Below are 13378 nucleotides of genomic sequence, written 5' to 3' on the forward strand. Positions count from 1 at the left end.
CTTTAAGCACTTATAAAAAAAAATTGTGACTAACGATTTTGGATTTTTTTTTATCACTGTGAGAACAACTTATAAGAAACCTTGTATTAAATTTTCAAAGTTTTCTATCCAACCAAAAATTTTTTATCGTTATTTTAAAAAAAAATACTTAGAAAAATTGAAAATTTCATTTGTCTATAAATAGCTCAAAAAAAGTGGAAACACTTTGAAAATTTAACCCTGTATAGACAACGTTAATATAAACATCTGTTGCAAATTTCAAGTGCTTACAATAATTATTTTTTGAGTTACAGTAAAATTAAGTTTTCGTTTTTGTCAAAAATTGGTTTTGGGTAAAAATTCGCGTTTTTCCGTTATTTTTTTAAGGTTTTTCCTGCCGCTTTTGAAAAGTATTGGGAAATTTTCACTTTTGACCCCCCAAAGTACCAACTAGATTCACTTTCCTTTCAGAAAAGGTACAACTTTTGAAAATTGAAGCATTTTTACTGCTCCAAAAGTTGTCGTCATACACAAAAAAAAAAAAAAAAACAAAAAAAAAAAAAAAAAAACACACATCATTGTAAAATCAATACATTCATCACTTCGTTCAGAATCTAATATATCTTTAATATAAGTGTATATATATATATATATTATATTCATATTAAAATTACAATTTTTGTCAATAAATAATTATTTAGTTACACTATTAAAACTCAAAAAAATAAAAAATTAGTCATGTATTAAAATTAAAATTTTCAATAACCTTACCACGATATAAATAGCCTAACATAAGTACTAATTATTAATTTATTTTAATAAAGTCCACAATGATTCATACTTCTTTTCTATTTTTTTCTCTTTTACGGATGTTAGTGTCATTAGCGAAGTGTTGCCCTTTTTTAACCAAAACTTGACATACTTTTGTGGGTTAAATTCTGAAAAAAGGTGGTCCTACGCAATTAATAAATAACAGTGCAGCAGCAGATACTATGGATAGTGAAGTTTTAAGTTCGGTGACTGGTGATACAAAGCATAAAGTTTGTCCATAAATATTTTGAAATGATTTATACAGTTTTAACACACTTTTTATTTGTAAAAAAATCTCCATCATCATCATCATTAGGGCGTTTTTGGACCCAATTTACTAAAAATGAACTCATATTTTTAAGAAATTTTACAAGTTTACGGGCCTTACGAGAGTTTGTTAAGGAGGAGGCATTTTTAGATTAATTGCGTTACTGCATTAAAACTTAACATTTCTCTTTTCTTAAAAACAATGAGCTTTAACAAGGCACGATGGCCACGCTTGTCGTTCCTACAGTGGCCCAACTGTCAATCAAGTAAATATTGCTTACTTTTGAAACTTAACTTAAATAATATTAAGTGTATAGCTTATGAATTAGTCTCCAAAATTAAAATTTTATATTAGAAATATAATTTTAGTTATCGTAATTTTGTTTCTGGGTAATTAATAATAATAATTCATTATTTTGTAGTTTCTAATTTTTCAATAGTTTCATAGTTTATTATTAAACAATTGATTAACCATGTCAGGCTTCGCGTTAATATCATACAGGGGGATTTTTATAACATGCTTACACTATTTTTATGCTTAAATTATATATAGGTAAATTCAAATTCGGATTTTTGGACTTTTTAAATACATTTGAAGATTTTCAAATACTCAAATACTTTTGCATTATTTAAGGATAATGCGACAATACAAACTTTTTTTTTTCAAATGAGGAATCTCCCCTTTTCACTTTTAATTATTCAGCAGATATTTTTTTTTTTTTTGAGAATTTTGATGTGTCTAAATAGTAGTTTTGAGTTACATAACTTAGCATCGTTCTTACAATGTTTGGTTAAAGTTAAGCGACACTTTACCGGACATTGTTAGAACAGCCCTTAGTATACTAAGGCTACTACGTCTATGTCTATTACTCTATGGAAATGGGTTAAGTAGATTTGGGGCTTAGACAATTTGTGAATATTAGCAATCACAATTGATCTATTAATATAAATAATATGTTAAAATGATCTAAGTATACTGAATACTACATCTAATATTACGTATAGTTTATATTATTATAAAACCATATTTAAGGATTATTATCCAAAAATAGGAATAAACATTTTAATAAACTAGCAACTACCTAATAGAATTTTGATTTAGGTGCATCAAAATTTTCAAGAAAATCACCTTCTAAATATTTTGCAGTTAAAAGGGGGTTGTCATTTGTAAAATAGATGTTTGTATCCCCACAGAAGTATAGAACACTCAATAAGTAGTAAAAAAAATATCAGAAAAAATGGTCTTTAAGGTATTTAAAAATTCTAAATATCAGAATTTGAATAGATATACTTTTAAAGGAAAAAAGTGGGTAAGTGGAAGTAAAGTAGGTTACAAGTGGGTAACTGTAATGGATGGTGTTAAATTGGAATTCAATGATATAATACCATTGTATAAGAAAAACGATTCTGAGCAAAAATGGCCAGTCAACCTATGATATTACTAAGTATATTTGATGATATTAAAGTGAATAAAGTAATTTATATATAACCTATTTACGTGGAATCTTGTTTTAAATTTTCAATCCTTAGTTATAAAAGTTGAACTTTTTTATAAGATTATACTAAAAAATAATTATTAAATTTTAAATGTGATAAATTTTGTCGAAAGTTGAACTTTAAATGCTTATAAAAAAAAAATGATGCCTATATATTTTTAATATATATCAACTGCTATTGTAACAATATATCAGGAGCCTTGCATTACATGTTCACGCTTTTTACCCAACAAATACAATTTTATTGATATTTATAGAAGAAAAGAACTAAAAAAATTGAAAACTGACAATGTCCGTAAACAGCTCAAAAAGAATCAAATTATTTTCAAAATGTTATGGTAAATAGAAAATACTAATATAAACATTCAGTGAAATTTTCAAGTATCAACAGCCATTTGTTTTTTAATTACAATAAAATAAGAAAATAGTTACATTAGAAATCAAGTGAATATCAAATATTGTAAAAATATGAATTTCAGATACTCATAAAAATTTAATTTGACTTTCTCGTAGACATTTTTATTTTTTTTTTTGATTAAGGTAGACAAACTTATGAGGAATCTTGTACTACATTTAAAATCTTAGATTTAAAAAGAATATTTTTTATGAATTTCTAACTCAAATTAATTTGCAAATTTTCGTCATTTTCATGTATTTTGTTAATATTTGAACTTTAAATGCTTGTAAAAAAAAAAATTAGTGACTGGATTTTAAATTTTCAAGCTTTTTTAACCAACAAATAATGATTTACTGATATTTATAGAAAAAAGGACTAAAAAAAAGGAAACTGACTATTTCCGTAAACAGCTCAAGACAAATCAAAATATTTTGAAAAATGTATTGTGTATAAAAAATGCAAGTATAAATGATAAGTGAAAGATGACAGCTAAATAAAAATTAAAATTAAAAAACACGTATTGTAAAATCAATACATTCATCGTTACACTCAGAATCTAAAATGGTGGTGACCATTTTTCGATAAAATTATAAGTACATTTTTTGGGGGTTTTGTATTTCATCATAGGGCCCCTTAAAAAAACTGATCCATGAGGATTTGGTGTACCATGCCGACAATGTGTAGTAGTGAAGTTATAAGTATATTGAATAATCGGAATAACAGCTCATTACCAAGTTCCGATGGCCTTACTGCACTTTTTTTCAAACAAATAGGAGTCAATGAGATTTTACCTATGATTCATATAATAATATGTAGTATAACTAATAGTACAGTACCTGATGAATTGAAAGTAGCAAGAATTGAACCGATTCATAAAAATGGAGATAAAACAAATATCACTTATTAAAGGCCTATTTCATTAGTAGAAAACCTAGTCAAAATCCTTGAAAAAATAATAAAAAATCAACTATTAGAATAGTATACTTAGAGCAGTATAAAATTACCTTTTATGGACAATACGGATTTAGAAAAAAATTAGGAACAGAAAATGCCTTTTTTGATTATCTAACCTTTTGTATAGTAAAAGGGATAATCATAAAAAAAATTATTATAATTTTTAGACAAAGTAAAGGTGTGTGATTCAATGAGTAGACAATTATTATTAAACAAGTTTAAATAATTAGGCTTTGATGTCAATGCATTAAATTGGTTCACTAGTTATCTGAGTAATAAGCAGGGCTCGGAATGGACCGGAACGCACCGGAACACAGTTCCAGTTCGTCACTCATTTAAATATAGCGTTCCAGTTCACAAAAAAGTCAAATTTAGCGTTCCGCTTCGTTGAAAGTTTGATGTTTTAAAAATTAATCTTGGAAATTTTATACATTTGAAAAACGGAAAATCGCACTTATCAGTTATTACTTATTACCTATTGCCAATAGGTAATATAAAATACTATTCAATTGTAGACCACAACAGTAGATATCACGTGACCGTTCGATCGATAACTGTGCTTTCTTTAGTAAAATTTCTTAAAAATATGAGTTCATTTTTAGTAAATTGGGTCCAAAAACGCCCTTATGATGATGATGATGGAGATTTTTTTACAAATAAAAAGTGTATTAAAACTGTATAAATCATTTCAAAATATTTATGGACAAACTTTATGCTTTGTATCACCAGTCACCGAACTTAAAACTTCACTATCCATAGTATCTGCTGCTGTACTGTTATTTATTAATTGCATAGGACCACCTTTTTTCAGAATGTAACCCACAAAAGTATGTCAAGTTTTGGTTATTAAAAGGGCGACATTCCGCTAATGACACTAACATCCGTAAAAGAGTTTATTAGAGTAAAAGAGTAAAAGAGTCCTTACTTAACACTGAATTTTATGCACTGCTCACACTATAATGATTTATTATTAATATCTACATAATTTGTTCTTATATTTATTTTCCTTTATTTGATAAATGTTATTTTTTTTAAAGACATAATTTTATTTTTTAGAACTAAAACTGAAAAAGAAAACCCAATTAAAACCGAAATAAAAGCTGAAATAGATTTTATTAACAGTTGTGAATTTGAAGGAACAATTTTTAACAAAAGCAACTCTTCAGATTTCATTACTTGTAAGTATTCGGACTTGACAACTAATTACTTAAACAAAAATCCCTTGACTGATAACTGTGATAAAATGTCTACAGCATCCAATTTAACTATACCTACAAGGACACATACCGGAAAAAAGCTGCTTGAATGTGATTTCTGTGATTTCAAGTTTTCTAAATCATCAACTTTAATTGAGCATACAAGGACTCACACCGGAGAAAAGCCGTATAAGTGTCATATCTGTGATGCAAAGTTTGTTAGATCAACACATTTAACAAGACATATAAAGATACATCCTGGAGAAATGCCATATAAGTGTGATGTATGTGATACTGGGTTTCATCAAGCACATCATTTAAAAACTCATAAATGGACACACATCGAAGGAAAGCCATACAAATGTAATATCTGTGATGCAGGGTTTACCAAATCATCACATTTAACTAGGCATACAAGGACACATACCGGTGAAAAGCCATATATATGTGATACCTGTAATGCAGGGTTTACTAGAGCATCGCATTTAACCGTGCATATTAGGACACATACCAAAGAAAAGCCATATGAATGTGATATCTGTTTTACAGGATTTACTCAAGAATACCATTTAACAAGACATACCCAAACACATACCGGCGAAAAACCATTCAAGTGTGATGTATGTGATAAATGGTTTTCTTCAAAATGGTATTTAAAAACGCATTTAAGGACACACACCGGCGAAAAGCCGCATAAATGTGATATATGTGAACAAGAATTTTCTCAGCTATCAAATTTAAAAACCCATAGAAAGAAAAGACACATGCCGAAGAAAACCGTATAAATGTGTATTATCTGTATTCTGTGGTATAGCTTTTTCTAAGTCATCAAATTAAGAAAAACATACGAGGATACATACCAAGAAAAGTCTTTAAGAATGCAACATATTCAAGACTCATACAAATTATATTCTAACAATACAATTTATTTTATTATTTAAATAATATTATATTACATATAACATTAGTACACAACAAAACCTAAAATGTATTCATATTTTTATTGGTTTCATTAAATTTAGTCATTTTAGACGTATTATTTATTACCAATTTATTTATTTATTTATTTATTTATTTAATGTCAATCGGCAACTCAAAGAAATACAATAACAAGTTAAATACAGAAAAAATTACAATAATAATAGTAATTAAGTTGATCTTACAGAAAAAAACAAAGGTGAAATAGTAATTCATAGTGTAATATAACTAAATATTTAGTAAAATATTATAAAAATTACATACTAGTGTTCAATACAACTAATATGTAAACTCAAAATATCATGTACGCATCTAGGAATTATTGAGTAGACGAAGCATTCTATGTAAAGAATGGTTATGAAGGTAGTTGAAACGGTGAGGGGGACAAGGTAAAGAGTGATTTCTAGTATAATGCACAGGAACGAGGAAAGAGATAGAAGAGAGTAGGTAAGGGGCATCAACTGAGCCATTAAGAGAGGTGATAAATGAAATGTCACCATCTACATGGTGAGAAGGAAGAATAGAAATATTTAAGGAAGATCTAATGGACGAATAGTCATAGGGCGGGTGATGAATCTTGAGCAGAAAAGCAACGTAGGACAGGAATCGGTTTTGAACTCGCTCCAAACGTAATTGGTCTTTAGCCAAATATGGGTGCTATACAACTATTCCATATTTCAAAATAAAACGGACAAGAGAGAAATAGAGGGAACGAAGACAAGTGAGCGACGTGAAAAAGCTAGTGTTACTTTTTATGAAACCCAGAACTTTTAAGGCTCTACCAACTGTAATATTCATATGCTGTCCGAAAGAAAGAGAAGGAACTAGGTAGATCTCAATGTCTTTGACAGAAGAAACACGTTTGAGAGGGGAGCCAATAAGGGTTTAAAAGAAGATTATAGGAATTCGCTTTCTATGGAATGTCATACTATGGAACTTATTAAGATTGAGCGTAAGGCCAATACGCTGAGTCCAGGGACAAAAAGAGTCGATATCTAACTGAAGTTGACGGCAGTCAGAGATGAAAGAAGTAACTTTATAATAAATTTTAATATCATCAGCAAATAGAAAGACTTTGGAGAATGAAAGGTAATTGTTGAGTCAATTGAGTTAATGAAAATTATGAACAAAAGAGGACTAATATGTCCTCCAGACGGAGTTGTAGACAAGTCAGAAGTAGCACCATGAATTTTCACAAATTGTATTCTTGGACTAAGTTAATCTTGGAGCCAGGATAGTAAAGGATTCCCTATACCGAGTGATCCTAGTTGGGAAATAAAACGGCTATGGATAACCGAGTCAAAAGCTTTACTAAAGTCAGTGAACACGGCATCAACTTGACAATCGGACTCAAAGCTTTCAAGAATATACAATGTGAGCTAGGGTACAAGTGGTCGTATATTTCCCAGGACGAAAACCATGCAGGTCAACCACTTATATATGGTTAAGATTTCTTTTGATATTAATGTATACAATAGATTCAAACAGTTTAGAAATGTGGTGGAGGATGGAAATAGACCTGTAGTTAGAAACAAGTGAGGGATCACCAGATTTAAAAACAGGGGTAATGGAACAGGTTTTCTGCGCAGCAGGAAAAATACCCTCGTCGAGTGAGCGTCTCAAGAGCAGGAATATAGGGTGCACTATAGTCTTGATAATTAAAAATTAAACATGAAGAAATACCATCAGGGCCATTAGAATTGTTATTTTTTAGGAAGTTAAGTGCAAGTTACACATCATCAAGTGTAAAGTGGCAATTAGAAGGAAGTTCATGGGGATAGCTATTATTTCAGAGGGATTAAAAGGTGGAGAAATAGAAGAGTATGGAATAGAAGTACTTGGATAACAAATTAGTAGAATCACGAGGATTATCAACCGTAGTGTTATGCCAGCATAAGGTGGAGGGTGATGCGTTGTGCTTGCTTAGATTTTTAGTATACTTCCAAAAGGAAGAGGGATTGCGAGTGAGCGAGTGTTCTGTATGTTTTATATAGGACTGATAGCCTATCTTTGATGTTTTAAATTTTTAAGCTATTTTATTGTGCTATCAACTAACATACACAATTAAACACAAAATGTACAGATTACTTTTATTAGATTTAAAAACTAAAGAAAGTTGGCAAAAGATTAGCATTTTTCAAAGGAAATCGCATAAAACTAAATAATACTGTATTTACTACATTTTAGATTCTGAGTGGAGTGATATCTGTGATCAAGCTTTTGCTCAGAAATCAAATTTAAAAACCTTTATTGTGGCAAATTATTTTCACATACCTAATTTAATATATTATACTAAATAATAAATTGGAATAATTAATGAATTATAGAAGATATTAGATAATACACAAAATATACTATAAGAAAATAATTTAAATTATGAGGTTGGGCATGTCCAAGTGTTGTCCTCATCTGACTGTTCTCCTTACTTATGAATTAGGTTTATAAAACATATGAAGAAAATTAACGTATTTACGTGATTTAATACTTTCCAACATGTAACTTAATGTGGTGTTTAATTTATAAATATTATAAATATTGACTAAGATAAATCACTGAGTACATAAAAAACAATAAGTTAGTAATAATATTATTAACAGATATATAATGTAATTATAAATTGATATACCTTCTATAGCATTAAAATTTAACATTGTTGGCTCGATATTAATGTTATGAGATTCTAAATGTACAATTAATCCTTTCATAGATGGAAATGATTTTATGCAATTTGTATATAGTATTATAAACTTAACATATTACTATGCTGACCACATAAATGAGTTTTTGTATGTTTTATTATATTAGACTTTAAACCAAATGATGTATCGCAGTCATTACAACAATGTACATTTTTAATTTTTGGAGTAACTATGTTTTGTTCTTATATTCTTATTTAAACCGGACATTGATATATATTTAGCATTACAAACTTGGCAATTAAACATGGTTCTTAATTAGGTGTAATTATATTTAATAATGATTATGAATAAAATATGATAAAATATGATAAATAATCCAAAATTCAAAACACATAATCACAATACTAAAATACCGGTTTTTTCTCCAATATTTTTTCTAACCTTAAAGCCAGTGTTTAACGTAGTTCAACTAACTCCCAATATATTATATTATAATTATTGTGGTATAATTGTCTAATTATTAGAAGATAATATTTGTTAATAAATAATTTCTCAATACTATTCGATTGAACATTAAAAAAAATAGAATTTTTGTCACGGAACACAATGGCAAGAATAAAGGTAACTTATATCAAATTATGTTTTTTAATAAAATGTTTAATAACGTACAACTATAAGTATAAAAATAAAAATATTTTATTTAAAAAATGAATATAGTATTTTTTTTTATTTCTAAAAAACAAAATATAGTTCAATGTACCGTTTTTGAAAGGGTTGGCCAATTTCTTAGGAGTGAATTTCCAACATTTTGTGATCAGTTTTAGAAAAAATTTCATGTGCGAGTATTATTATTTTAAAACTTTTTAAAAGGATCAGGGCAGGGAAAGTTTTATTTTTAAAATATGTTCAAATATTAAGCAGGTATTCAAAAACATTTTAATATAATCTCTAAATTAAATGGAACTGAATTTCCACAATTTTTAAATTTTATTCTGTTTTAATAATTTAATAAAACATAAGGAACAATAGCTTCATCCATAAATATATTTCTCTGTTTTGATAATCTAAATAGAAAATCTTTCTTGACTATTGTTGAAACAACTATTGAAAATACAAAATAGGTTATTTTTCATTAAATACAAGATATTATAATAATGAAATAGAAATCATTTTTTGTGCCATTAAAATTTGTCTGTCTTTTGCCATCATTAATCAAATGATTACCCAACTCTGAGTTGTAACTTATAAACAATTATTTTTTTATATCGCAATAAAAGTGTGAAAAAGTTTTTAAATCTAAAAATATAAATATACAATATATTATATTAAATACATTTTTTTTAGAATAAATACTGTTCATTTTACAAAATTAATTTATTGATTTTATAATGCCACAGTTCAAATGATTGGCAATTAATTTTTTTAACAATATAAACAACAATGTGGTCCACCTTGTAATTTTACGTCAATATACCAAACAATTTTATGATTGAATATGAAATAAAAATATACTTATAATACTTTTTAAACATAATTAATATAATATTCTTATGGTATAAATAAATTAAACCTATGAAGAAGAAGAAACTTGTGATATTTTGGCAAAATAATGTTATTATTATGTTAGTAACTTATAACTTCAATATATTACTTAAGTTTAGGTATAATTTAACATTTCTTAATAAATATCTGAAATATCATCTGGTGAAGTCTTCATTTTCTTATCATTATGTTTTTCAATTGAATAACTGTCGGGCGTACTCAAACCACTGTCTTCCTGTTCATTAGACTCCTCGTGATCGTCATCAGAAGTCTCCTTATTTATCATTTCCTGTATGAAACATATAAAGAAGACATGGCAATAATAATTATAACTAATAAAGGCTAAATGTTTTAAAAATGAAATAAAGCAAAATTGTTTACATTTTATTACACAGTAGCCAAACGTAATTAAAAGAGTGTCTGGGAGTATGAGTAAAATGTATGTACATTTAGGAAAATTATATAATTAATACTACTTTATGTACTATTAATCAAATAAAATCACATAAAAACTATTTGGAAATTCTAGAATGAATATTCCCATAGACCAGAATTATACAGCAGGTAAATTGTAATTATAATGCTCTAAAATAAATTCTAGATTCTGATTATTATAGATACTCATCAAGATTTAAAAAATAATCACTGCAATTCGCTACCATTCTGATGACATCAAAATGTTGATAATATAAATCTAGAATGTTTCATCTCCATAAAAAAAAAGTACCTACTGATATTTTTTAATTTATAAATATTAAGATTGGTTATTTGGTTCACAGAAGTTATTGGCCATAGGATGTTGTCTAAGTCAAATTGATTCAATATTATTTCTTGGTCAATTAGGTATTTTCTAAACATATTTTAATATAACTTATCCTCTTAAAAGTTTTTAGCACCAACACATTAAAAAGAATAACAACAAAATAAAATCATTTAAGTAACATTAATAATTGAGGTAAAATATTTATTGATCAATATCATACTTTGGACAAGTAGTTTATTGCTTATTAGTATTTATATTAGATATTGGCGGTCTATAAACCCCTCCACTCCAACAATTTCGATTATAAATGCTTATAAGTTTCAACACAGTAAAGGGTTCTGCGCCAATATGCCTTTTTGCAGGCCGCATATACACGCTCTTTGCTAACTCATCGTTAATAATAATATAATAATGATACTCCAACGTGGTGGAGCTAAAGCTGGCCAGGAGACGTATTTTTACAATATTTTATAATAATACCTACCATTGTTTCCATACATCATTAGCAGCGAAACAAACCGTCTGTTTACCTGATAATATACTAGATTTAAAATACAGGAAAAATCTGTACCTTAAGTGTGTTAACAAGATCAGTAATGCTATCCATCGATACCTCCAAAGACAAATTCTCTTCTTCTAAAACAATAGCTGCTGCTTGTAATCGTTCATGTTCTTCCAATGCTTCTAATAAAGCTTTCCTTCGACGTTCAGAGATCACTTCCCAATATTTTTCACTCGGGCCAGCTATGAAAAATACAGGCATACAAAAACATAAAATTGATTTGAATCTACTGGATGTTTGTTTACTTACCTTCAGAAGTGATATCTTCAGTTAACAATTCTATGTACAGCGACGAAACAACAGAAGACGTTTCTTTAGTGCGTACTTCCGTCTCGTCGATTGTCTGTTTAGGTTTTGATGATTTTCCTTCGATTCTACACACGAAAGAGTATGGAAATATTTTAAACACAAATATAAGCAATGCCATCATTGGCAAAACACTCACACCATGTCCTGCGGTGTCCCGCCAGCACCCACCAAGGTTTCCTTGCCGGAGCTTAATGGTTGCAGATTGTTCAAAAACTTCCTCATGCCTTTCTTGGACACCTAAAAAATGTACACAAAAAACGATTTTTGAAATTTTATTTACGTGCAGGCGCGCAACCATTTCAACGCCGGCCGACGCTCACTTAATTGTTATCGGTTTCCTCGTTCGAAACAGTTTTCAATGTTTTTCATATGAGCCACTGTGAAGTTGGGTGACTTAAAGCAGTAAACTGTAAAAGCGTATGCGTATTAATTGTGTAGAGCTATGAGTGTTTTTCGTAATTCGTACCACTAGAAGATAAGAAGATGTCTCTAGTGATAAGAAAACTTGTGTGCCGGTTGATGCATTTCAATATAATATTATTTCAGGCGCCTAACATTTAAAGTGCACACTGCACCTAACCACAAATGCCATAAAATTCACCCGTAACCTACATCAAAAATAAATTTCCGGCCAATCGCCGAAAATTTTTAATTTTTAAGTTATTGCTTTACAAAGCTCACGATAATGTCGGTGTTTTACATTCATACGCTTCATTTTACCGCGCTTCTGGAATTTTTTGTATTACCGAACACACTTTTTTTGCAATTTTTTTGCTGTCGTATTATTCTGATTTAGATATTTCCAGAAAATATGTAAGTATATCCGACACGAACACTTAAAAAGATCTCATAGCTTTCAAACTAATTCTACTAACCATCGCGAAATTATTCAGATTTCAAATAACTTGAGTCTTGAAGTACTTTATTTTTATATTACAATATTTGGAAAACTATTAAAAATCTCTATACGATAAAAAAAATAATTTTTGACGTTTTTTTTAAAATTTTTATATACTTTACTTACACACTATACTTTTTAGCCCAATAACAGTGTACGAAAGAATAAAATGTACCTACACATGCATACTTGTAGTAAGAAGCACTACATTAATATACCTAACACTTAAAATTTGAGTGATCAAATTTTAAGCAAAGGCTATATTCATACTAAATACTAAATATATTCATACTAAATACTGCAAGGGTTTCTTGAATGACGAAGCTATTTTTTTAAGATGATACTTTGTGAGTAGATGGATTTACATTTAGATGTCGACTCATAATCCCTCTCGTGCCAATTTTAAATAAGCCCAAACAAAAAAATCCTGCTGAGTTTAATATTTTGCCGGGTAAGTGCTAACACCTTAGGTTTTCGTGAAATATATTATAAAACGATATATTATATAATTAACTTTTATATTTTATATACACCTCATATTCACAGTATTTACACCTATTTTGCAGCGTAATACCCTAAATAGGTATT

General features: G+C 28.4%; 2 protein-coding genes across 4 annotated transcripts in view; one reads left to right on the forward strand and one right to left on the reverse strand.

Annotated features, from left to right (window-relative positions):
- Positions 1-6143, forward strand: part of LOC100163660 (zinc finger protein 391) — an 11176-nt gene extending 5033 nt beyond the window's left edge. For all 3 annotated transcript variants that reach the window (XM_008188376.3, XM_001942667.5, XM_016807353.2), the window contains exons 5-6: positions 4960-5081; positions 5157-6143. In XM_008188376.3, the coding sequence (XP_008186598.1) occupies positions 4960-5081; positions 5157-5884 (850 nt within the window). In that variant the 3' untranslated portion in view covers positions 5885-6143. The remainder of the gene's footprint in view (positions 1-4959; positions 5082-5156) is intronic.
- Positions 6144-10102: 3959 nt separating this feature from the next.
- Positions 10103-12368, reverse strand: LOC100568738 (geminin-like). The gene is made up of 5 exons (XM_016807351.2): positions 12213-12368; positions 12029-12129; positions 11833-11957; positions 11593-11765; positions 10103-10547 (listed from the first exon to the last, which is right to left on the reverse strand). Exons 2-5 carry the CDS (start codon positions 12112-12114, stop codon positions 10395-10397), a joined length of 537 nt encoding a protein of 178 aa, XP_016662840.1. The 5' UTR covers positions 12115-12129; positions 12213-12368; the 3' UTR covers positions 10103-10394.
- Between the last annotated feature and the right edge of the window lie 1010 nt (positions 12369-13378).

This window comes from Acyrthosiphon pisum, chromosome X (assembly GCF_005508785.2).
Source record: "Acyrthosiphon pisum isolate AL4f chromosome X, pea_aphid_22Mar2018_4r6ur, whole genome shotgun sequence".
Classification (NCBI taxonomy): domain Eukaryota; kingdom Metazoa; phylum Arthropoda; class Insecta; order Hemiptera; family Aphididae; genus Acyrthosiphon; species Acyrthosiphon pisum.

Excerpts from the sequence above, each read along its gene's own strand:
- LOC100568738 (XM_016807351.2), bottom strand. The coding sequence starts at position 12,114 with ATGAGGAAGTTTTTGAACAATCTGCAACCATTAAGCTCCGGCAAGGAA. Across the intron at positions 11,958-12,028 it reads GGGACACCGCAGGACATGGT|AATCGAAGGAAAATCATCAA; the intron begins GTGAGTGTTTTG and ends TTTCGTGTGTAG. Across the intron at positions 11,766-11,832 it reads TGAAGATATCACTTCTGAAG|CTGGCCCGAGTGAAAAATAT; the intron begins GTAAGTAAACAA and ends TATTTTTCATAG.